Below are 27,244 nucleotides of genomic sequence, written 5' to 3'. Positions count from 1 at the left end.
ACAGGCCTGCCTGCTCAGAATCTGAATCACTTCAGATCAACTGGTGCATGAAATGTGCAGCAACACTGGACAGACACATCAACAGCTGTCACAGGAACTAAAGCACAAACTGATGCATGTCTAGTGGCACAAGGACAACTGAACGTCACAGGCTGTACAACACATTGCACAGGCCAGGCTGCCAAGAAGGCATTATAGTTGACAGGAGACTATATAGACCAGGGGTCTTCAAAGTTTTTCAGGCCAAGGACCCCCTAGCTGAGAGCGAGATAAAGCAGGGACCCCCTCTATGTTGTATGAAATTGTGTTTCAGATAAAAATTTAAATGTTTTACTTGATCTGCTTTTTCCCCCCCTCTACGTCTATATACCTCGCAGCGCAAGGCGTTGTGAGCTTGTAGATCTGCTATTTTTGGCGAAAGTTCTCCTCAGAAAAGGGATGCTATAGGGTTCAAGTGGTTAATGTAAAAAGAAAAATCATATCACACAAAGATTTGGCGGCCCCCCTGTAGTAACTCTGAGGACCCCCTAGGGGTCCCAGACCCCCTGTTGAAGACCCCTGATATAGACGATATAGATAGGTGTCCCACAACTAACTAGCCAATTACAGCGCTCCTGTCCCACTGGCTTATGCGATGTACCAGAACTAGCCAATCGCTGACTGTACAAGTGCACCAGTGCAAGCCAACGTTATACTGACACACACATATATGTTGTGAACAAAACCTCCAGAGTGCTCAATTATTAATGTGTTTGCACATTAAACTCAATCTGACCTGTTCTAACCCAGTTTATGGCCCCCATCAGTTTACAGTGCAGGTGACCTTCAAATAAATAGAGGGTAAAGATGGAGAGAGGTAGACCAGTGGTTCCCAATGTTTTCTGGATCAGGGCCCACTTCCACACTTTCTTATACGCGTTCGCAGCCCACCCACCTGACCACAATAACGTGTTAAGTGGTGAGATGGGTGGGCCCCAAGCATTTTTATTTTAATGGTCAATCAATCAATTTAGTTCAGAGCTGGATCAATGGAACTAACGTGGTACATTTGTGTTTTGCCAATTATTTGAGAGCCCACTTGAAATATCCTCATGGCCCACCAGCAGTGTTGGGCAAGTTCCTTTAATTCTTTATAGATTACGTATTACTTATTACCTTCATTTTACTGTCTGAGCAAGAGCAATATATTATATTACTTATTACTTTTTAGTTACTTTTACCAACATGCTCAAATAGAACAACTAGCCTTAATAGCCTAGAACTTTTTAAATACATATCAAAAATTAATGTAGCCTAATTATATTGTATGCTCAGAGCTGTTCTGCACATGGGCACTATATAGCCATATATCATATACCCATTGATTAATATATTAAATGCATGTTTATTTATTCGACTTATTAACAAATCACATCATGTAGTCTACCGAAGAGGTTTTGCCCACTTCAGGGGTTTAGAGTTAGATGGGCAGAGTTAGTAAGCATCTATTTGCTATTAAATACTCAACGAAAATAGTCAGATTGATCAGATTCAGAACAAGATGTTCCATACCGTATTGGGAGATGCTTGGGGTAGCTACAGTATAAAGACCTGTGACACTGACACTGCTGCTGGGGTGTTCTGTGTTTCTGACGTGACGTTACGGGACTGTTACTCTTCTGGGCACGCTGTCTGATCTGACAGACCACCACCATGTGCCGTGCGCCATAGGAAATGTTCACCAATGTTGCAGTTCGCGTTATAGGCTATTTGTTCCCACTGCCTGTCAAACCAAGTGTTTGATAGTTCCCACTCACGCCTTAACTTGAGCGTGTGCTGCGTTTTCTCTTCAGTTGTGGACATAATGGTGGAGTTAGTAGGCTATCAGGGGGGTAGACAGTCTAAATGCCCGGGCGCTGGCTTCCACCCGTCAGCAGCCCAGCAGGCACAGACAGGACATGGCACAGAGCCAAAGGCACGGGAGGAGGTCCAACCTAGGTTCTCCTACGGCAGTTTTACTGGCCTTCTTCTTGTGTTTTATTTTGTTAATTACTGTTAAATTCAGTGTTGATGTGCAGTGGTGTCATGGGAGCCACACGGGGTAGGACGGCGTGTGGCCGGTAAATTTTTCACGCGCAAGGTACGGCACGGTACAGAGCATGCGCGTTTACGCACGTGGATGCTAGAATGCGCCGCAATATACCATTCGGCCGGGGGGAAAATCACCAATACACCCCTGTTGATGTGTGTGACGTACATGGGGGACCGACCGAGGTCCCCCATGGGGATGCTTATGAAAATGTGTGTCCCGTATTGCTTCAAAACAGAACACGATTCCGGACAATTACGTATTTTCCGTGACAGGTGGTAGTTTGTAACTTATTACCCCCAACACTGCCCGCTGAGGTAGACAACACATGTGTAAGGGAAAGAGAGGGAGGAAGACAGCAGAGATGCAAAACTGATATACTCACATGCTGTGCTATTCCTTGGCTCAGTAGAAATGTAGAAATTTCCCTGCATACATCACTAATGTTACTGGGGCATGCCTGCTGGCGGAGATGTAAGCTCTACTGAGCACACCTGTCTAGTTGGCCACGTTACGGAAAACAAAAACTTGTATTTTTGTTCATAAAATATTCATAATAAGATACACAGGGCTTTTTCATTATAATGTTTGTTATCTTCAAGATATGGACCGGATGGCCTGCGAAGAAAACACATTATAAAAAGATAAAACTATTGAAGGACAACAGAGACCAGAGAGAGAAAACTTGTGGGTTGGAGTGAAACTAAACAAGGAAGGAACTGGAACAACTAGAGTTTATTATGTTGACGACAAGTTGCAGAATGGGTGAAAAATGAAGAAAGGAGAAACTCGGCTTGTTATGGTCACTCTTAAAGTAATCTCTCAAAACAATTCTTTTTTTTTACCGAATGGGTTCCCAGATTGCTCTTAGTGGAATGGGTCACTCTTAGCTCACAACACATCGACGTGTTGTGAGCTTGTAGATCTACTTTCGCCATTAAAAATAAAGTTCATTAATCGTACTATAGGCAAAAGTTTGAAATAATCGCGATAATGATTTGAAGTCATATCGCCTTGCCTGGTTTCATGTTTTGCAGTTTCCCTTTTCTGGGCATGTAATAGTAGGCAAACAATCGGTGACAATAGGCGAACATTCTGCAAAAATAGCTGATCGACAAGGTCACACCATGTTGTGAGATTGTGGATTGGTGTTTTTGGTGTAGTGGTGTGGAGGGAAAAAAGGAGGGGGCCAAGTACAGAGCCCTGGGGACCCCGGTCAACAAAGTATAATAAATGGCATAATAAATAACTACAATGCTATACATTTTGTGGACATTTCTCAGCCAAGGCGGCTGTCAATTCTGGTACTGTATCAGTCTTACAAGATAATAAATTGCACAACATTTAAAGATCTTAGCGTTAGTCTTTTATAAGGTATAGGAAATGTTTTTACCAAATGGTTACTTTATATTTTAGAGATAGTGAATGAGATTCCGAAATTCATTCATTAGTTACGATATGTTCAGGGTTAATGTTCCAAGTTGTCATTTTCAATTATGCTGAATTAACATTTTTATTTTACATAAAAAAGATCTGAGGAGATCTGAGGATTTTGCTGTGTGGGTTCAATCCTTGCCAATTCATTTGACATTCATTAACTAGAGTCATTAACAGCATGCCTATTCTGGGGGGAATTCGCCCAAAATATGAAAGATCTATTTTTGGCGAAGAGATTTGGTGTAGACTGTTCGTCGACTACCTCTTTTCACTGCCGAAAACTAAATAAAAACTAAGCTATGATGACTAAAACTGAGACAAAATATATTGACAATTTCGTCAACAAATAAAAACTAGACTAAAATGGTAGTGAGGGACTAGTGGAGAAGAGATCCAGTAGAACTAAAAGACAAGTCATTTTGTGTTTGGTTGCGCTCAGGTGTTGCGCTCTGAAAATAGCAGATCTACTACGCGCTGCGACACGCAGTGTTGGGAAGCATTAAGCTACATATAGCTGAGCTATGTAGCTTAGCTACATTTTGCTGTAGCTTGCGGTAGTTGAGCTACGTTCATATTTGTGTACCTCCTCAAGTAATTAAGCTACTTTTTGGGTAATTTTTTGAACCTTAGCTACTCAATTTACAAGCTACAATTTTAGGCAATAACATGAAATGAATATATTCATTTTTGATTTACCATTGGTTGCTGTGTTCTTGTACCAGAATGGAACCCCCTTTGAAATAGCAAGTCACTCATCATCATGATATTGAATTATCCACACTGTTCATATTCACAACAGGCACTCTCATCAAGATGCCTGCTGTCCATTGTTGTATGCTGATGTATAAAATAGGTTTAAAGTGGTTAGGTTAAACATATTTTGACGCTATTAAGCAATTTTGCTAGGGACCCCCTGGAACCCCCTCAAGGACCCCTGGGGGTCCCCAGACCCCACCCAGAAACATCACTGCAGAGAACCATAAAAAAAAATGTCTTCCATACAATGAATGACCTGATTTTGACTTAACATGATAAGAGCTGGCTGGGTTTCCCAAATGCCGATTGACATTAAGACTCTAATAAAGACACTGCCAGACAGGTATTCAAACCTTGTTAAACCAGGTACCGAACAGTGGCGGATACGTGCTTTATGACTGGGCCTGGACAAAAAAAAACGAGTTTTTTAAGCTTATGAGTAATGACCGGTGGATGATGTCAACATGACAATTCTTCTCACCGTCTCCGATTGTCTTTAACGCTTTGAAAACACTTGACTTTTAAAGCAATTTTGGAAAATGGGTTTATTTATGGTAATATTATTGACCACTCATTTATGTCCTTGGCAAAAATACAGTTTGAGGAAAATGTCCATCACAAGCCCAAGGGTTGATGAGGGGTCATCTTTAGGAACACAGATGTTTGCTAAAGAAAATGTCAACCTTTTTTAAATAAAACTCAGTTGAGAGGCATATTTCTGCTGGCAAGTGACTTTTTTGTAGGATATTATATTTGTTTCATGTACAGTCTCAATTTAACGCTGGGGGGGGGGGGGGGGGGAGTAGCTGAGATACTTTTTCTATGTAGCTGTAGCTACATTCCTCCAGGGGTAGAAATGTAGCTTAATCAAGCTACTGCCATGGTGAACTACTTGTAGTTTTACAAGCTACGCTTTCAAAGTAGCTTCCCCAACACTGGCGACGCGTTGTGAGCTTGTAGATCGGCTATTTTCAGCATGCAACCAAGTGTAAAATCAGCCATTACGACGCCATCAAGGCCCGCCAAAATACATTTTAGTCGACTGAATCAACTGTAGATTTAGTCGACTATAATCTTATGATATTTAGTCGACTGAAACTAGACAAAAACTAAAACATTTCAGGTGACTAAAATATGACTAAAACTAAATGGAATTTTGTTCAAAAGACTATGACTAAAACAAAATCCAAATTTGCTGTCAAAATCAACACTAGGTCCAAGTACTGTTGGACCTAGTTTACTGAGAATAGAGGGTGGGAGCCTTGCACTCACCATCATGTCTGTGTGTGACTGTGTGCCCCTGCAGATCAGAGTGGACGCGCCTGGGGAGGGAGGGCTGCTGTATGAAACGGTGACGGTGATGAAGGACAGCAGCAGCGTCCTGCGTGACATGGCCTTCTCCCTGGACCACTACTCTCTCTACGTCATGTCCTTCAACCAGGTGAGCTAATCACCCGTGACCCCTCCTTGCTCTAGCTGGGATAAAATGTCATTAATTCCTCTTCTTTGTCTTACTTTGTCACATTTGTTCACATTGTGTGACACTTACGCACGCACTCACGCACACACACACGCACGCACACACACACACACACACACACACACACACACACACACACACACACACACACACACACACACACACACACACACACACACACACACACACACACACACACACACACACACACACCACACACACACACACACACACACACACACAACACACACACACACACACACACACACACACACACACACACACACTCGCACGTAGGTAGACACATGTTCTAGCAATGTACCCGCCTTTGCCTGGGTTAAATTGGCATAAAGCCATAGGTTTGTATATATGTGTGGTTGGACAGTGAATACTTTTACTAAATATTAGTTGATGATTAGGTAAATTAATTTTAGAAGCAGTACAGTTTCCTTTGAGGGTAGTGTAAAAAGTACAGTATGTTTCCCATGTTATTTTTTGCGCAGACTTACTGACTTAGAAATAATATAATGAAACTGTTTATTTATTTACTTTGCTTTTGATAGAAAATGTTGGTGGTTTTGACATCTGGAGAGCACATGAGACACTTTTTTGTACCATTTCTAACATGAGAATATCCAATACAGTAGAGCTGACCATGTGTGAAGCAGAGTGATGGGAGGTTGAAGCTACATGCGTAGATCGTAATCTTTGGGCAGGATATTTCTATTCCGTGAAATATAACCCAATATGTGATATATTTGCAGAATAGGGCATATATCACAGTTGAAGAATACAGATGCTATTGTACTAGGGATGTTCATAGAAAAGCTCTTTTGGCATGGGGATGGGGATGGCATGCTGTGTTTGGGCTGTTTTGGCGTGGGAATGACGCTTCTCTATTCCCTTTTTGCTTGGTTGCTCTATGGATTTGACATCCTATAGGATCTGATATGTCAACTATGTTGGCTAATTAGTATCAGTAATCTTGTTATGGATAATCAGGTATTTCAATCATGTTGTAGATTTTTATTGTTATACTGCAATCATGTTATTTGTCAATTCTAATTCTATTTTTGTTGTTTACAAATCGTGTTCTATTCATATTTGTATTGTGTTATAGGTAGAGGCCTCGTACAGTATAAGCCCTTTGGGCTTCTTGCCTCCTCCTGGCACTTTTCTTTTTATATTCTGCGTACTGTTTTTTGTATTTTGTTTACATTGTGCTAAATAATAAATGGGGTGTGGGCATGCATAAAGGTAACACAGACACACAGACATGCATTGGGTTCTGTAAGTAAAGTAAACAAACAACAACAAAACCCTAAACTAAAAAAGCATTAAATATATTCAAGAACAACACACAAAACTCTTCTGCCTACACCTCCAGGAATTTCATTACTTTACTTGTACTGATATGACTATTATGCCTTATAACACTGATTATAATGCATTTAAAAAATATATATATATATTACAACTACGAAATACACTATGATCCTTGGCAAAAGAAATGTTCTGTGAGTGACGAGCAATTATGTAGTATTATGTATTACTTGACCTTTTATGATCAATATAAAATCATTCATAATGAATGTTGTATTCTAAAAACGGATAGTCCCAATCCTTGATTCTGATTGGCTGGTTTCCGTGATAAAACACACTGTAATCTACTCCTTAGATCAGCTTACATCAGTCACAGGTGCGTTATTCAGTGCATCCGTAGCAGAACGATTTAAGGGGAGGGTTTGCTTTCCTTACACATCCTGAACTGCAAAAACAGCAGAGTCACGAAGCAAAAGAAGGCTCGCAACTCACTTTCAGAAAGCTCCACATTTATTTACAGCAGCAACACAGAACAACGCTTTGACCTTGCGGTCTTTCTCACTTGTTCCGTGTTGCTGCTGTGAATGAAATTGGAACTTTCTTGAGTTGCGAGCCCTCTATCGCTTTATCCCATTAACCCATTTAGACCGGGAACCCTTATACTGTACGTAAGTTACGTAACTATACCTTTCAATCCGGGAACCCCTTTTGGGGTTGTTGTTGCTACAGTATGTACAGTATATAGCGACATAATGTTTTTTTTGTTTTTTTTTCATAAATATTTGAAGTTTTTCAGAAAACTTAGGTCAAGATTTAGAAGGCGTTTTTAGAATGGGCCTCAGGTCTAAATGGGTTAAGACCTGAGGCCGATTCTTACAAATGAGTTTTCTGAAAAACCCATGTTGCTTTATCAGTGGTGCTCAAAACAGTGGACCCCCAAAACAACCCCCATCTCAAAATATTTTGTTCCAGGGACGCCCAGAAGCAAAGATTTGAGTTCAAAATGTTTGCTTTAAAAGAATATATACAGTATAAAGATCTGCACACATTTTCAAGATTTGTCAAAAATAGCAGATCTACAAGCTTGTAGAGCGGCACAAAGTGACGTGCTATGAGCTTTATCTGCTATTTTTGAATAGCCAAAGTATAAAATAATGCTTTTTAGCCCAAATCTTAAATGACACGGACGCTTAATAGGCTAAAATGCATTGTGATTCATAGAAAGTGTTACTTCTATGGGTGTCCCCAGATCTTCCTCCCAATTTATATTTATTGTACTAATTGTTCAATAATTTAATCTTCCTTTATGTTCTTCCTAAATGTTTTCTTATTTCCACTGAACATTAATGAATCTAATGATTGTACTAATTCCATTTCAATTCCTCTCCATTTGGGATTTGCTGTGTCACTCATCCACATCATTAAGTACTTAATCTGAGCAGCAAAGAATTAGCTACTCCGATCTGGCATTGCCAGCCCTTCACTGTGTTGCAATAGCATTAAGTTGTTAATTTCACTCTTGTCATCCCATTACAATTTCCTTAGGGTGTTATCAGTTTTGTTCACTATTTTATTCACTATGCAGAACATCTGGATTGTGTGTGCAGTCCATATGCTGATATACAGTAGCTTACTCATAAGGCCATTTATACTCCCATTCAGAACGGGTGTATATGTGCCCATACATTCTGAATACTTTGTCTTTATTGAATTTCAACCATTTCATCCACTAGAGCAGAGATGAAGCAGAGACCCTCACTACATCGTACAATACATTTACAGAATCTCTGTACGTACCGTAAGTCTGTAGTTCACATATCTCGAGGACCATTCGACCGACCGACTTCAAATTCGGCACACACGTCGCAGACGACCCGAGGGAGTTGAGTGCACGTCGTCGAGTCAGTCGGATAGGCGGTTGTACAGAACCACCAGAAAAGGCTCTGGCCATGACCCAAATGAGCCAATTGATTGCTATGGCTACCCCAGCCTAAGCTTGATTTGGCTAATTCCCCTCACCTCAATACTTGAGGGTTTTAGAGCCATGCACTACAGGGAAGGTTGATTCATATTTTTTTTGTCGTGGACAGATTTAGCTACAGATGTAGAAGTCTGCTAACTAGTCTGCTACTAACACAGGTAGACAGACAGATACAGAGATTTCCATATATGGGCACAAAAGACAGGTACAACGGGTACTCTGACAAAGCCCCCGGCACTATGACTCAGAAATAATTGCGGTTTGTCTGCACAGATATCATTATAATGTTTTTGTTATTGTCATTCTAAGAAATAATCTTGGAATTAGGAATAAGTCTCTTTAGCCTCAGTGATTAATTTGAATCGGTCGATCAATCGGTCGATCAAGTAATAATAGTTTTTAGTAAAACTTGAACCCCAGAATCCATATTGGAGGGAACATTAGCCAAAAACAGCATCTACAAGCTCACAACGCGTTGCGCTGCGTTGTGAGCTTGTAGATCTGCTATTTTTGGCCAAAAGATTTGGTGTACTGTAGATGTAAAAAAAAACGTTCAAGCACACAGCCGACTCAGGTCCAGTTTACTACAGTAAGTCTAGAGGGTTTTTAGTGGTTAATTGTCCCCAGACACAACACAATAACGCTCTAGTCTACACTAACTGTCCCGGGCGTCTAAAATATGCAGGGGAGTGTGCACAGGGACGGAATGTTGTTCTAATTACTTATCCATGCATGCCGGCTTACGGTAGGCTACATGCATCTTCCTTTATAAATGGCACAGACATGCCATAGAAAACCATTAGCGATGCGGCTTAGCTTTGCTCTGCGGATGTATCCCCGCCTCAGTGTGCTGTTGCTCCTCAGCTGGAATGGCATCACAGTCAAGGCTACCAGCGGCAGCGCTAGCAGTGGTATTTGTTGCTGTTGTTTTTAGGCCGTTATCCTCTGGACCCGTTTGGAAGATAAGAGTGAACAGTGATAATCACTTTAAAACTCCCATCAAGTGATTATTCTGTCATGGCTGAGTAGCACTGTGAAACGGGATTAGGTTTCACTGTGGCCAAAAAAAGCTTTTCTATCTCTCCGCTCTCACTTTCTCGTGACTGCTGGGAATGTATTTTTAGACCCAAATCGAAGGACACAGAGAGACAGAGAAATTCTAGGACCATTCCAGCTGTGTCATTCTCTACTTTAAAAACTATTATTTTTTTCATTTTTTCATTTTTGTTTTGTTTTGGCTTGGGGTGCTTGAAAACAGGCCGTATGAAGTTTTAGGAGAACAAAGGCATGCCATTTGAGGACAGAGGCAAAACGGAGGTGGTATTGTATAGGGTAGTGCCTTCTAAAACAAATCAAGGCCACCTTCTTTTTTTTTTCTTGAGCGTGATAGACTGGAAGAGACAAGCCATCACTTATTGATGAGCACCGGTTGTTCAAGGACAGACACAGGCTTCCTTCAAGGAGATAGCTGCGGTAGATAGATACTGCATGCCTTCACTGCTGCCCCTGCAGTGAGACTCCACTGACATCTGAGCTATTAGACGACCGAACCGAACAGAACTGGACCAAACCTCACAGTAACTGGAATGGCTTTGGAATAGTGTTGATTTTGACAGCACATTTTGATTTAGTTTTATAGTCTTTTGAATCAAATTCCATTTAGTTTTAGTCATATTTTAGTCATCTGAAATGTTTTAGTTTTTGTCTAGTTTTAGTCGACTAAATATCATAATATTATAGTCGACTAAATCTACAGTTGATTTAGTCGACTAAAATGTATTTTTGTGGTGCCTTGATGGCGTCGTAATGGCTGATTTTACACTTGGTTGCATGCTGAAAATAGCCGATCTACAAGCTCACAACGCGTCGCAGCGCGACGCGTTGTGAGCTTGTAGATCTGCTATTTTCAGAGCGCAACACCTGAGTGCAACCAAGCATAAAATGACTTGTCTTTTAGTTCTACTGGATCTCTTCTCCACTAGTCCCTCACTACCATTTTAGTCTAGTTTCTATTTGTTGACAAAATTGTCAATATATCTAGTCTTAGTTTTAGTCACCATAGCTTGGTTTTTATTTTGTTTTCGGCAGTGACGAACATTTTTCGTCATATTTTTAGTCGACGAAATCAACACTTGCTTTGGAATGACCCCCACGGGTCCAGAACAGAGCTCTCTCTCTCTCTCGCCCACCTCTTTTTCCATGCCAGATAATGGTTCCCTCACACCTTTCCCTATAAGCTTTCACGAGGATTTCCACTTGCAGGCTTCTGCTTCTCCACTGGATTTCCAGTGGATTTCTTTTTCTTTTTTATTATTCCAGGGAGCCAAACAATGGAGAAATGATGTGGAATGAGCAGAGGAGCACAGACAGCCGACCCTCACAGAATAACAATGAGCATCTCTGTCTCCTGCCGAGTGCAACACGCAGGGCTAGCATGATGATGAAGTGTGAGCAGGAAGACAGGAAAGCAAGAGATCCTTTTGTGTGCGTGCGTGCGTGCGTGCGTGCGTGCGTGCGTGCGTGCGTGTGCGTGTGCGTGTGCGTGTGCGTGTGTGTGTGTGTGTGCTCGCGCATACTGTACGTATTACTATACTGGTGAGCAGTGGTGGTCAGTAACTCGATTATATTAGGAAAAAAATCAGGTATCAGGGCTAGAATACTTAGTAGCACACCGGTGTCGTGCACCGGAAATAGCGGATCTATAAGCTCACAACAACGCATCACAGTGCACCGCGTTATGAGCTTTCCCAATCAATTTGTGACTTGTCCAGCCCTGTTTTCAGACGGTTTTCAGAGAAACCACGTGATGTATAGTATCAAATATGACGTTTTCCGGCCATTTCATGGCTCTGTACCTTTAAGACTCCAGTCAGCTAAGTCGTTGCAGTATCTCCATAGTTCAACTTTTTATGTTGCTTTTGTAAATTGATTCCCTACTTCATCGTACAAGAGTAGTGAAAAAAAGTAAATCTAAGTGGTTGAATGAGCTCTGTATGATCATTTATACTGTACCATAGGTGAATGCTTTGTGTCCAAATGGACTCTCACCTGACCTCACTGAACTCCAGTGATTCTGTCAAACAATGGCTACAGTTTTGAACCTGCATGGCAAAGCCTACAGTAATGTATGAAATAGCAGCTCTACAAGCTTACAACGTGTAGATTGGCTATTTATGGTGCTGGACACCGTCGTATGATAAAGTATAAAGTCAGGCTTAACCACTTAAACCCTCTAGTCCAGGGGTCTTCAACGTTTTCAGGCCAAGGACCCCCTAGCTGAGAGAGAGATGAAGCAGGGACCCCCTCTATATTGTATAAAATTGTGTTTCAGATTAAACTTTTTTTTTTTTACTTGGTCTGCTCTTTTTTGCTCTTACACCTACACTTGCAACAAAAAATAGCTCGCGAGGCGTTGTGAGCTTGTAGATCTGCTATTTTCGGCTAATGTTCCCCTCAGAAAAGGGATGCTAGGGTTCAAGTGAATAATGAAAAGAAAAAAAAAATCATACCACACAAATTTGGCGGACCCCCTGTAGTAACTCTGAGGACCCCCTAGGGGTCCCGGACCCCCTGTTGAAGACCCCTGCTCTAGTCTTTAGTCTTAGTAAAACGTACTTGAGTTGCACTGTACAGTACTCCACCAAATAAAATAGCAGATCTACAAGCTCACAAAGTGTCGCGTTAGTGTTATTTTTGGGGCGAACGTTACCCCCCCCAGAATGGGGATGCTTGGGGTTCAAGTGGTTAAAATGAAAAGGAGACATTTTTTTCCAGGGATTTTCCAGGACAGTCTCCTAGTGCTGGAGGGTAGAATGTAAAAAACACTACCGCCCACTTCCCATGTTTTTTTCTCCCTCTCTCTCTCTCTCTTACTCCCCATGAGGACGCAAACATATTTATTATACAGCATAGTGTGTGCCTGTGAGTAGGCGTGTGTGTGTGTGTGTGTGTGTGTGTGTGTGTGTGTGTGTGTGTGTGTGTGTGTGTGTGTGTGCGTGTGCGTGTGCGTGTGCGTGTGCGCGTGTGTGTGTGTGTGCGTGTGTGTGCGCGTATAAATGTATGCAGTACATGTGTGTTTCTCTGACCCTAATGTAACCCCGCGGCTGCCAGTATGGCCTTAATGCTGAGCTGCTGTACGGTGCAGAGAGTATATGCATAATATATTCACCAGGATCACCACCATACATACGCCTTGCAAAGTAAGACCTTCAAACACATGTATGTTGCAGGGCTCAGATAGTGGCCTAATTTTGAAAACCACGTGTGAGCTCTCTCTCTTTCAAAATATTTCATAATTTTCTTTATAAAATAGGACGATATTTGAGGACATAAATCACTGAACTTTCTGTTCAAGAATGTATGAATGACATTCTGGAACGAATCCCACTTTATGCCCCAAAATGATATGTACATAATATGCATAATACAGTTGTAGATGGAGAGATATCAAATATGCTGTATGTTCATCTCACAGAATTATTTTAACCCATTCAATGCGGGAATGCATCTCTGTCATTTTAGATTTCTTTGGCTAATCAAAATCGGGATTTTTCTTTCTTTTTGAAGCGAACATTTGTAAAATATGTTGTTCCAGGGACCCCCAGAAGCAAAGATTTGAGTTTCAAATGTTCGCCTTAAAGACATATATATTCAAAGATTTGCACACATTTTCACGATTCTTTTTCAAAAATAGCAGATATACAAGCTCATAGCGCGGCACTCGGTGCCGCGCTATGAGCTTGTAGATCTGCTGTTTTTTTAATAGCCAAAGAAATCTAAAATGACAGAGATGTGTTCCCGGATTGAATGGCTTAAGTTCCAGCACAAATCCGGATGAAAGCGTTGAAGTGCCACACTGGTCTGGTGTGATCATGTCACGGCCTATATATTACACGTAGCACCGTTTGGAGGTATTATGATTGCATATAATACCTAGAGTGGACGTCCACCGCTTGACCCTATATCATGACACCATGCAATGCTATAAACAGCCCGCCATATGGACACGTCTCAGCCTCTCAGGATATAGGTGGTGGTGGTGGTGGGGGTCGTTGCCTATACGGATGGCTTACATCTCGTTGCTATCGGGCAGAATCCTTCTATGTCCAAAACTGTTCCTTTTTCATCATTATTTTAAAACCTTTTAAAGGGATAGTTCACCCCCAAAATGACATTTTTTTCTATCGATTACTCACCCCATGATGGAGACTTGAATTCATGGATATTTTTTTTGTTTTCGTCGCACTCGTAAGCCAATAATTTGATGACCGGCAGCGGTGCCGTATGGAGACACAAAGAGTCTCCTTTGTGTCTCCACAAGTTCACAATGTGTCACAATGTGTGACATCGTGACGCGTTGCGAACTTGTAGATCGGATATTTTCACTCCTTTAGTTTGACACTCTTGTACGACAAAGTAGTGCATTAACCTACGAAAAATATGGAGTTAAGAGGTTTCTTTCTACCCGACGGCAAGGATTTGCTCCTCTCTGCTCAATAAATGATGTGGGAGAAGGCCAGTTCAATGAAAGCTTAATGAGAAATACTAAGTAGCAAGTACACACTGCATCTACTTTTGAATTATTTATGGTGCGTCGATGAAGACCTGTAAACAGATTATATGAAGGCTTATTGTCAAACTGATCTTAAGTCTTCTTGAGTCTCGAGCGCATGTGACAGCTTCATAGAAAGAGACGAGCATTTGTACGTATTTACTGCAGTATGAATACACGGTAATAATTCATGCAAATTAAACCAGTAAGATGATTTAAGGTTGTAAAAAAGGACCAATATAGGGTCCATTTGGGTCCATTTTTTACACTCTCAGAACTTCGAGTTAAGTACATGAACCCCAGCGTCCCTATTCTGGGGGGAACATTCCAAGAAAGTAGCTGATCTTTTCTGATCTCAAGTATAGAGTACCTGGGGGACCCCGGTTCAACTAAGCACAGTGTTTAAATGGTTAAATGAACACTGACGATTTGACTGCAGTCGACAGAGAGAGAGGCGAGATTCTCTGCGAATAGCATTTGAGGACAACCGTAGACATCAAACAAAAGGATTTGCCTTTCATTCACTGAACTGATTTGGATTCAAGGCCGCGCCTCCTGGCTCGGGTCAAATCGACTGAACAAACCTCACGGTCTGTGATGTGATATGTGTGATCCGCACATTTTGATTCTGGGAAGGATGGCAGACACTGACGGGATCCATAGCCCTACCCGCTCGGATAAAGGTCACGCCACACCGCCCCCAAATCGGCTGTCTACCCATTTTCCCCAAGTAGGAGCACCTGCAGATAAGAAGGGCTCTCGAATTATTCTGATCAGAAATTGAGTCAATATACACACGCACACGCACACGCACATGCTTACGTGCACACACAGAGTTCAAATTGCTGGGGGAGATGGCGAGGGGGGGGGGGGGAGTCCATGCCTGTGCTTTTGACATCCTCCTCTCTACTCTTCATTTTTATGGCTGGTGGGGATTTGTTATATGCCTGCTTCTGGTCAGACTGAATTAAATACATACATTTCCTTTTGGGAAATATTGTGTTTCATAATACCACAATTTAACCCATTAAGACCTGAGGCCGATTCTACAAAATGTCTTCTAAATCATTAAAAAAACAACACTTATGTTTCATGTCGAGGACCCCCAAAATGATATGTATTTGGCCGCGGCCCCTCATCTCAAAATATTTTGTTCCAGGGACCCCCAGAAGCAAAGACTTGAGTTGTTTGCTGTAAAAAATATATATATTCAAAGATTTGCAAATAAATTCACGATAGCAAAAATATTTAAAAACATTTTTGAATAGCCAAAGTGTAAAATAATGCTTTTTAGCTAAAAAAAATAATGACACTTAAAGGGTCTTAAAGGGTTAATGAAACCAAATTGTTCCAAAAATAGTACATCTACAAGCTCACAGCATGTACTTTCGCTAAAGTACACAGGGCTTAAGAAAATGCCCTGCATCAAACCCTGCACACACTCCAAAATCATTTTTGCAAATGCGATGCACTGAATACGCTCTAAACCCCAGGACAGTAATAAAAAGAAGGGAGAGGGGAGAAAAAAAAGAAAAATGAGTGAGTGAGAGAAAAAAGTCATTTTATCAGGTGCGGCAGATAATCCCTTTTGCCAACACAGACCTGCGAGAGAAGCCACTTACGCTATGGAGAGCGCCGGAGACACTCTAAGCCATAATCCACTCTACATTTATTATTGCATACATCAGGAAATTGCATGCATCGCATGTCAAGGCCCCGGGAATAATAACAATGTATAAAATAGCCTGGCGGAGAGAGTGCTTTGGTTTTTGGTATGCAGGGACTGACGCTGGCCCCGTGTGCTACAGTGGTGTCTGTCATATGAAGCTAATGGACTGCTTATACTGGACTGTGTTTGTCTAAAAGAGAGTGTGTGTGTGTGTGTGTGTGTGTGTGTGTGTGTGTGTGTGTGTGTGTGTGTGTGTGTGCGTGTGCGTGTGCTTGCGCGTGCGTGCGTGTGCGTGTGTAGTGTGTACTCTGTGCTACATTAGTAGTACGGAGACTGCTGCCGAAAATTCACCCTTAATTGTGGTACAAAAAAAATAAATGAAAATGGCTTATTGCAACATAAAAGCCAACGTTTCTCAGAAGACTAGCAGTTACTGTAGGTCATTCCCAGTGCTTTCTGACAGAAGAGGGATATTTTTAATTTTCCAACCAATTCCTAATGGAGTAAAGGCGTCAGTGTTTTCAGTGGTGCACAAGAAAATCTGACTTCTTACACATGGGACACAATACTCTGTGTAATGCAAATGTAAACTTGTATAAGATATGGAGATATATGCTCCCCAAACTCTCCCAAGGTGGTGAATCACAGCTTGTGCTCTGTACTGATGTCATAGACCATGGGTGGGCAACTTTGATGATGGAGAGGGCCACTATATTTCCACACTCACTCCAGGGGGCCACATTGCATACACTGTCGGGCTGTACTTGCTGTACTTCGCCATTCTATGTCACGCAAAAGTAGCACAAATAGCCGATCTACAAGCTCAAAACGCATCGCAGTGCGACACGTTTTGAGCTTGTAGATCTGCAATTTTTGCTATTGAATTCGAATCCTGATTTTTCTTTTGCCATTTTTGAATGGGAATCCTGAGATGTACAATTTTTATTTAATTTCAAATGCATTTAGTTATACTTATGTTAACTTTATGAACTTAAATACAAATACATTGGACACAAAAAAGACAACATCATTTTAATACTAGTCATTAAGCAACTAATATAGACTGAAGTAATTAAAATGGGTCATGTTTGCATGTTTGGAATTGTAACAGCTGAAATCAATGATATATCAGTATTCTGATCAAGTGAAGGTGGGGGCCGCATGTGGCCCCTGGGCCGCCAGTTGCCCATGTATGTCATAGACCTCCAGGTACTCTGACCCAGAGCCATAAGACCTGCACACTACATTGAAATGAACCACTCTAGTACCCTTGAGTCATTGTAGAACTCTGGTGACCAAACAGGTCACCGCAATATGTAACTGTTTTAGCGTTTGTCACTATTTCGAGTTTACATGAACCACGTGACCGGCACTGTTATCTGCCCCCGAGGTGACGCAACCCTCTAATACAAGGCTCTGAGTCTGCTCTGACCCTGGGTGCTGACATCACAGTACTGATGTCATACACTGTCCTCCAAGTACTTTGTGCATATTGAGCCCTACCTTAATGTACTCTGACAATGGGTACTGATGTGTACAGCGTATGCCTGAAAAAAAACGAAACAAATCACACAGAATTTGTTCTTTTCTTGATGCCGTTTTCATTTTGAGAAGCTGAATAACACGTCCTGTTGTTTGTCATTTGATGTTTTTAGGTGGCGCAGGTGTCCGTGGAGGCCTGTGAGCAGTACCTCACATGTGGGGAATGTCTGAGTGCAGGGGACCCGCACTGTGGCTGGTGTGTCCTCTTCAACACGTGAGTCTATTGCTTGTATCCTACCTGTGGCTGTCGTGTCTTGTTCAACATGGTGGTCCGCTCCCTTGTATCCTCTCCCTCCTGTCTCTCTAACTGCGTGGCATCGCGACGCATTGTGAGCTTGTAGATCGGCTACTTTCAAATGGCCGAAATGTATATATGGCTGAAGTGGTACTGTATGTTTTGTAATGATAATCAAAATCTACAAAGTAGCTAGTAACAAAAGTTTTAAAATAATTGTATTGGAGTAAAAGTAAAATATTTGCCTTTGTAGTGGAGTAGAAGTAAAAGTACTGAAAATTGGAAATACTTAAGTAAAGTAAAAAATACCTCAAAATTGTACTTAAGTACAGTACTTGAGTAAATGTGCAGCTAAAGCCACAAAGGTAATTCACCACACAGTTACGTCGTGAGGATTACACCATACTAAAACAGATCTTTTGATCACCCCCGAGCCAGCAATTATCAACAGCTGGCGAGAAAATGAAAACAAGGAATGAGTCATATCTTGGGACGGGGTCTATTCAGTACCAGATACCCCGCATTGCCCACCAGAAGCTGTTGCGCGTTTAGCAAGAGCTTGGCTGTTAATGGGCTACAGAAGAGATTAACTACAAGCACAGTGGGCACTTTCACCTAGAACGCTGCAGACATTTTGTCAGTGCAAGGTCTCTTCTATCTTTATTATCTGACCTCCATGGTTAACTTAAGTCAGTGGTTCTCAAAGTGGGGGTCCTTGAGGGGGTTCCAGGGGGTCCCCCAGCAAAATGATTTAACGTAGCATAAAAATCTGTTTAATCACTTTAAAACTACATTAGCTTTTGAAAATATCTGCTATTTTCAAAAGAATCTTGGAAACCGTTGGAATATTTTTGAAAAGTTTTAACAGCTCAAATCATGAAAGGGGGGGGGGGGGGCCTAGCCTGGTAAACCCTCCCTCCGGAAATCTCATTTCCATTTGATTCACTCCTGAAATAAAATACAAATGAGATTTCTGGAGGGAGGGTTTACCAGGCTAGGGGGGCCCTGGAACAATGTATTTTCAGATGGGGGTCTGCTGCCAAATACATATTTGGGGGGTCCTTGACCTGATAAAGTTGACATGGAGCAAAGGGGATTCAGGTAGATCCATTTGTTTCTGCATCTACCGCTATTTTGAAGCTGACCTCAGGGAGAGATTTATACCGCATTCTGTCATATGATGTGTGCAACTCATCTACAAATAACCCACCGACAATTAGCATAATTTAAGTAGCAGTTACCAGAGGGAGGACTGAAATGAAATGATAAATAATGTCTTTCTTGTTAATTACTTTATTTGTTTTTTTTAATTTATTTTTCTTGAATGCCCTCTTTGTCAGTCAGGAGTCCCATTTCTCGGGGAGAATAAATGTCTTTGTGCGTCTGCGAACACAGATAGGGCTCTGTTCCTTCATGTAAACCAAAGTGAATCATGAGTACCCATACGGCGGAATGAGTCCTTTATTTTCCAGTCTATTCAATTCATTCCAGACAGGAGTTCGGGGGGTTTCTTGCCTCTGAAAGCCTACTAAATGTCAGGTGGAACCCTTTTGAGATCCCAGCTTCCCACCCATGGCACAGCAGCTCAAGCCCTCTTTGCTGACACCATGATGCATAGGTACAATATATAATGAACGTGTAAAAAGACCCCCTGGAGGTGGAGAAGGGAACAAAAAGCCCCACTCACCTCCCCCCTCCCCCTCTCCCCCCTACCTCTCCTCAATCTGGCAAGCCACGGCAGAGAAGACAATGTAGTATAGGCGATGAAAGAGCATCTGAGATGAAACGAGGTCTCTTTACAGAGGCACTTCAGTTGATGAGCGGTCAGGAGGTGACCGTCTATCCTCCGGTGGCCTCAGATGTGCCTCGAGCAGCCCTGACCAGTAACAGATGTCACCGCCTCTCCATTCCCACCTCATATTGTCTCGTAATTACGGCGGAGCCCTCTGTACTCTATAAGTGTTCTCTGGAGGGGCCTGACTCCTCAGCCGTGTCTGAGAGATTTTTCTTTATGGCTCATTGTATGACGGTGTCATGCAAAAGTAGTGATAATAGCCGACAACACGTTGCGATGCGACACATTGAGAGCTTAATGTAGATCGTCTATTTTCGCTCCTTTTGTGTGGCACTCGAAGTAGGGCTTTAGTCTACAAAAATAAATCTTTGAATATTTATTTTTCATTCATATTGACATGCCCAAAATAGGGACGCCAGCATGAAAGTGTTCAAGTCTCTCTGTGGTTTTTATAAATATTTATCCAATGAAAAGTATTGAGCTTGTGACTAAATACCAAGAAAAAAACGACACAGTCATAATTATGTCAGCTTGCGGCAAGCTAAACAATAGAAACTGCAGTATTAAATAACATAATGTAACTCCTTTGAACACTGTTTCAGAGACATAGCGAATTCAATTCTATGAGATCTATGAATTTGTATGATGCGACTTTAAAATCTGTAGTTCATTTCTTTGGCCACCAGATAGCGACCTATGCTTTTTTAGCGTTGTTTAAAGCCACGCCCATTTCCCCTAAAGCCCCGCCCCCTTTGCTTTGCAGGGTATATACCTGTATATGAAGGAAGGCAATGAATACATTCCTCAGTGTGTTCCTAGAGCAGCTCTAGCAAGCTGCTAATAACTACCTTGGATCCATTGGAACACAGGACATTTTTTTTCATTTCCTGACAAGTAATGTTTTTGGACATACAAGGTTTCCTCCCAACAGTGACGATATGTAAAGAAAGAGGCGTCTATTGCTAAAGGCAGTACAAATGCAGTCTGATAGAGTAATGATGTGGCTCATTCTCTTTAAGTGTCTGTATGTGTCAGCTGTAGTTCAATAAAGGATAGATCAAGATCAAGCTGTCCTTCTTAACTCCAGGACAATTGGGACTTTAATGAGGTGGAGCTGGGGACGGAGGAGTGTTGCTTGTCGCTTGCTGAAAAGAGAATGACAAGTTCAGAGGCAGTGATATTTAAAGACAGAGCCCAATGGCCTGATTGGTTGACTGCAGAATGGCAGATTCTGAATGTCCAGTAGGGCTCACTGCTCCCCTTCAAGCTGCAAAAGGAAAGGATTTTTGTGGAGAATTCCACGCAAGAAACTAAAGTACAAAGATGAAAGCGTTCCTTGTTGAACTTACACTTAGAGCTACATTCCTAATTACCAAAATGTCTCTTTCAGAGGCAGATCAGTATCGAAGCAGTAACAAAAACAAACAAAACGCTGTCTGATGTGGTAACAGGTTCATGGTTGATATGGAAAGTGATTTGGAATCCTATTCATCATGACCGAATCATGAACTAAAAGTGTCTAACAGTAAAGTAGCTTTGCTCAACTTAAAACTGCAATGTTTTATACAGAGAAACATTTATATTTACATTTAATTCAAATATGAATGAATTTCAGGTAATTTCGCATTGGTATGAATACTCTTTCAAATTGCGTTAATATTCTTCAAACATGGAACCTATGTCACTGTTTCTCAACCCTTACAGCTCTATTTGGTTCCATTTGCATACTCTCAGAGTTAAATGAACACTGAGGATTTTACAGTGTACTGTACATAGAGTGGGGTCCCCGAGATAAAAACCATGGTATCAAATGCGGATCCGTGGCCTAATTAAATGTACATGAAACTGGGGGTCCTTGAAATTCAATCACTGCTATACTGTACAGTGTACATGGTAAAACTCCAACAGTTCCTCTCTCGCACCTCAGGTGTTCCAGGAGGGATCGGTGTCAGAGGGCAGAGGAGCCGTTCCGTTTCGCCACCGACATCGACCGCTGTGTGAAGGTCATCGCTCATCCGGACAGCATTGCCGTGTCGGCACACAGCGTGCCCGTGAGTCCACTCCTCATTCCTACACACGGAAAAATAATGGTTCTCAAATGGTTCTTTAAAGGGCTATATGGTTCCACACAGAACCATATAGCCCTACTACTAAAGAACCATTTGATTCTAGTGAATGGTTCTTCATGTTCCTCATCTAGTTCTAGAGAACCTTTTTTTTTGTCAAAGTTCTTTGAGGAGCCTTTGAACTCTTAAACTATGTCTTAATAGGCAGACAATTTAAGACAATCGAAAATAGGCAGACAATTTAAGACAATCGAAAATAGCAGCTCTACAAGCTCACAACGCGTCGCGGTGCGACGCGTTGTGAGCTTGTAGAGCTGCTATTTTCGACAAACACATTTCAGCCGGTTGATGAAGTTTATACGGTTTTAAGGGGTTTAGGTTCTTTATACAACCATTCATATAAATGGTCTAAAAGGTTCTTTCTGGAACCAAAAATGGTTCTTCTATCTATGGCGTCACTCCAGAAGAACCAGTTTTGGTTCCAGTTGGTACCCTTATTTTTCTGTGTGTACTGTTCCTGTGTCGTCACCGTGATCCCACTGCCGTTTGGTTTATGGACAGTCACTGTACAGCTACATAGCCCAATGGTTCTCAAAGTGGGTCCTGGGGTCCTTGGGGGGGGTACCAGGGGGTCCCCAGCTAAATTAGTCAATAAAGCGTCACAATCATTTGAACCCCTTTATCCATATTGTATACTTTGGCTATTCAAAAATAGCAGATCTACAAGCTCATAGCGTGGCACCGAGTGCCGCGCTATGAGCTTGTAGATCTGCTATTTTTGAAAAATCTTGAAAATGTGTGTGAATCTTTAAATATATATTTTTTTCAAAGGCGAAAACTTTTAACACATCTTTGCTTCTGGGGGTCCCTGGCATAACATATTTTCAGGTGGGGGTCCACGGCCACATACATCAATTTGGGGGTCCTTGACATGAAAAAGTTTGAGACCCACTGACATCGCCTATACCACCTTACGGCTATACATACACAACTAGAAAAGTGCACGCATCGAAGACGCCAGGCTGGGTTTGCTGCCCAGGAAGTCAATTGTAGCCATGGTGATTTTCGCTATTTAAAACATTTCAGGACCCATTTTTTTTCAAAGTAATAAATAGAGCTTTGATGGGATTAAAGTTATTAAAGACCATGCTTACGCCAAAATCCCACACGATATCTAGTCTTCATATTACATTTGCCCAGCCCTTGCATTTCTTCAGAAAGAATCAATGTGCTGGTAGCAGTGTGCCTTGCTCAAGGGCGTTTAGGATCGATGTGTACGTGTACTGTAATACTAGCTACCCTCCAGTCTCTTTAGCTCGCCGCAACAGGAACAGACCCTTTTGCCAGCGCCAAAACCCATAATGGCTCACAACTGCTTATATTAATACACTTCAGTAGATGCCTAGCCTGGAGCTATAGAACCCTCTCAGTTACCTGTATAGTTCCAGGCAGCTACAAATTTAATCTGTCTGAGCTTTAATATAATTTGTAAAAAAAGAAAAAAAATAGATTTACAAAAAAAAAATCTGAGCATGAACTACATATTTTTTTAGGGATGTCTGATATTATCGGCCTCCCGAAATTATCGGCAGATAATAGCATAAAAAAAGTAACATTGGAAATTATCGGTATCGGTTTTTATGCATGCTATTTTACCTCGACTAAACAAAAATCGACAGCAGAAGAATCAACTTGTTTTACTGTATTATATTAGATTCATTAGATATTTATATTAGATATTATATTGATATTATAGTTATTTTATATTATTAGATATGTGACGTTGTTACCTGACAATGACTTTATTTTTGGTGAAAGAAGCCTGCATATATCAGTATCGGGTAATATCAGAATTGGAAATTAAGAGTTGGACAATATCGGGGAAAAAAGCCAATATTGAACATTCCTAATTGTTTTGCTTGTTCCCCCCCACTGTAGCTTCTACTGGAGGTCAGTAACATACCGGACCTTTCGGCGGGGGTCACCTGTTCCTTTGGCCAGCAAGCCCAAGTGGACGGCCACGTCAACGGGAACAGGGTCATGTGTCTGTCCCCAGCTGGCAAGGAGGTCCCACGGATACCAGAGGGACAAGGTGAGCACGTGGCAATGTGGATCAACAAGAATATTAATACCATTAAGAACGGGAACGCATCTGTGTCATTTTGAGATTTCTTTGGCTATTCAAAAATTGCAGATATACAAGCTCATGCTATGAGCTTGTCATTTTTTTAAATCTTGAAAATGTGTGCAAATCGTTAAAGAGGTGGTGCCATGGTTTTGCACTTTTTCTGTTTTTCATGTGTCTATGAGGTTGATAGAACTTCATTAAGCCCCCTGGTGGTGTTTTTATGGTGTTTTATGTCTTCTCTGACTATTTTGAGTTTCTACCTGGAGGCTGAAACCTTGAGGGTCAAACGTGCCAATAGAGAAACAGCCCTTTAGTGACAAAGTCAAAACATACCCTCCCCCTCATTATCATAACACAACAGGTGTGGGCATGAGGAGGAGGAGGGACTAGGACAGGTGGGTGGTGCTAAGGTGGTGGAGGAGGTGCTAAGGTGAGAACCAGGTACACTTAGTGAACTGGAGGCGTGTCCACATAAAAACATAATTTTAACAATTTCTATACACTTTTTTGAAAAAAAATCTTCCTCCTTGTATAACCATAATACCTGATGATTATGTTTTAGGGGGGGGGGAAATCAATGAAAATCACGGCACCCCGTCTTTAAATATATATATATGTTTTGCCTCTGAAAGCCTACTAAATGTCAGGTGGAACCCTGACATTTAGTAGGCTTTCAGAGGCAAAAACCTGGGCCCTGGCCCACAGGTTGTGAATCGCTGACCTATATGTGTGTATGTATGTATTTGAGGCGTACGCCGTTGTAGAATTCCATAATATGGATTTTATGGAGAAATCCATAATATGGCCTTCTATACTGGAGATATTATTTCCAGTTGACAGAACTTTATGAAAGTTTAACCCATTCAATCCGGGGACGCATCTGTGTCATTTTAGATTTGAGCTACAACCATTATTTTATACTTTGGCTATTTAAAAAAAAATAGCAGATTTACAAGCTCATAGCGCACCACCGAGTGTCAGATAGCAGATCTACAAGCTCATAGCGTGGCACCGAGTGCCGCGCTTGGACATAATGTGCAAATCTTTGAATACATATATATTTTTGAAACAACTATCTTTGCTTCTGGAGGTCCCTGGATCAACATATTTTACAAATGCTCGCTTTAAAAATATATATATATATTGCAAGATTTGCACACGTTTTCACGATTTTTTTCAAAAATAGCAGATCTACAAGCTCATAGCGCGGCACTCGGTGCCGCGCTATGAGTTTGTAGATCTGCTATTTTGGAATAACCAAAGTCATCTAAAAATGACAGAGATGCGTTTCGCGGATTGAATGGGTTAAGTCAATGGCTTTCACTAATTCCCCTGGAATGAACCCTGTTAGTTTCTGTGTCACACTCTCTCTCTCTCTCTCTCTTCATTTTATCTCTCACTCGTTCTGTCTGTTTCCTTCCCTCCTCTCTCTCCTCTCTCTCTCTCTCTCTCTCTCTCTTCCACGTCTCTCTCATTCTCTGTTATCTCTCTCTCTCATCTCTTATCTCTACCAAACTCTTACCTCATCATCATCATCATCTCACTGTGTTGAGCATGTCTTATCCTCCTCCCCCTCCCCTTCTTTTCTCTCCCTCTCCTCCTCCTTGATCTGCTGCCTTCCCTCCCTCTCTCTCTCTCTCTTCCTCTCTTAGCTTTTTCTGTCGTCATCCCTCTATTTGAACTTCTTTTTTTTAAGACCGGGAAAAGCATCTGTCATTTTAGATTTGAACCACTTCAACCATTATTTTATACTTTGGCTGTTCAAAAATAGCAGATCTACAAGCTCATAGCGCGGCACCGAGTGCCGCGCTCTGAGCTTGTAGATCTGCTATTTTTGAAAAATCATAATCATTTGTGCAAATCTTTGATATATATATATTTTTTTAAGCGAACATTTGTAACTCAAATCTTTGCCTCTGGGGGGTCCCTGGAACTAAATATTTTGAGATGGGGGTCCGCGGCCAAATACATATCATTTTGGGGGTCCTTGACATGAAAAAGATTGAGCACCACTGATATAGAAACATAGGTTTTAGAAGACATTTTGTAGAATCGGCCTCAGATCTTAATGGGTTAAACCCTCTAGTCTTAGTGAAACGAATTTGAGTTACAACTGTCCTCTACACCAAATCTCTTCCTCCAAAAATAGCAGATCTACAAGCTCATAGCGCGGCACTCTGTGCCGCGCTATGAGCTTGTAGATCTGCTTTTTTTGAAAAATCTTGGACATTTTGTTCAAATCTATGAATATATATATATTTTATAGATTTATAGATTTTATAGATTTTTTTATAGAGCTTGTAGATCTGCAATTTTTGGCAGACGTCCCCCCCTCAGGCATGTTGGGGTTTGAAGAACTAATTCTTATTTACAACTGCAGCCTGGCAAAAGGGCAAGGCCTCTTCAGGGAGTGGGAAAGCGGGCTAAAAGAAATCAATAATCAAGTAAAAAAAACAAAACAATACAAACTACTGTACCACAATATAAAAACAACACAATGTAATAGCGTATTTATTTTTATCTCTCTTATTTTTTAATGCATCTTTCCCTCCCAATTGCCTCTCCTCTCCTCAGACTGGTCGGGCGTGGAGCTTCGCCTCAACTCCAAAGAAACAGGTCAAATGGTGGCCAGCACGGAGGTCAAGTTCTATAACTGCAGCATACATCACACGTGAGTCCCCCCCCCCCCCCCCTCTCCCCTCCCTGTATTGGGTCAATAGATAGCGGAGCGGCCAACCTCATTTAAAGCAATGATGGTACCGGCCGCTCACACAACCCTACTTAAGATCAGGCTGTCAGATTAGAGTTCTCCCACAAACCCAGTTCAAATCATCCGTCTGATATGATTTAGATCAACGCGAGGTCATTAGCCGCGGCTTGTTTGTTTAACCCATCGAGACCTGATTGAAGCCGATTCTACAAAATGTCTTCTGAATCCCAACAGTATTCTGAAAAAAAAAACGTATGTTTCTATATCAGTGGTGCTCAATGTTTTTCATGTCAAGGACCACCCAAAATGATATGTATTTGGCCCGCCGACCCCCATCTCAAAATATTTTGTTCCAGGGACCTCCCAGAAGCAAAGATTTGAGTTAAAAATGTTCGCTTCAAGAATATATATATTCAAAGATTTGCACACATTTTCACGATTTTTCAAAAATAGCAGATCTACAAGCTCGTGGCGCGGCACTCGGTGCCGCGCCACGAGCTTGT

The 27,244-nt window shown here is 41.5% G+C and overlaps 1 protein-coding gene across 1 annotated transcript in view; it reads left to right on the top strand.

Annotated features, from left to right (window-relative positions):
- Positions 1–27,244, top strand: part of LOC308082818 (plexin-A2-like) — a gene marked incomplete at both ends in the record, with an annotated part of 102,600 nt that overhangs the window by 17,866 nt on the left and 57,490 nt on the right. The window contains 5 exons of the mRNA XM_080424843.1: positions 5,568–5,702; positions 17,921–18,021; positions 21,765–21,888; positions 23,842–23,995; positions 26,606–26,702. Coding sequence (XP_080280969.1) covers positions 5,568–5,702; positions 17,921–18,021; positions 21,765–21,888; positions 23,842–23,995; positions 26,606–26,702 — 611 coding nt within the window. The remainder of the gene's footprint in view (positions 1–5,567; positions 5,703–17,920; positions 18,022–21,764; positions 21,889–23,841; positions 23,996–26,605; positions 26,703–27,244) is intronic.

Source organism: Gymnoscopelus braueri, assembly GCF_963280865.1.
Source record: "Gymnoscopelus braueri genome assembly, chromosome: 3".
NCBI lineage: Eukaryota > Metazoa > Chordata > Actinopteri > Myctophiformes > Myctophidae > Gymnoscopelus > Gymnoscopelus braueri.
Note: the sequence above shows the minus strand (reverse complement) of the source record. Positions and strands in the feature narration are given on the sequence as shown.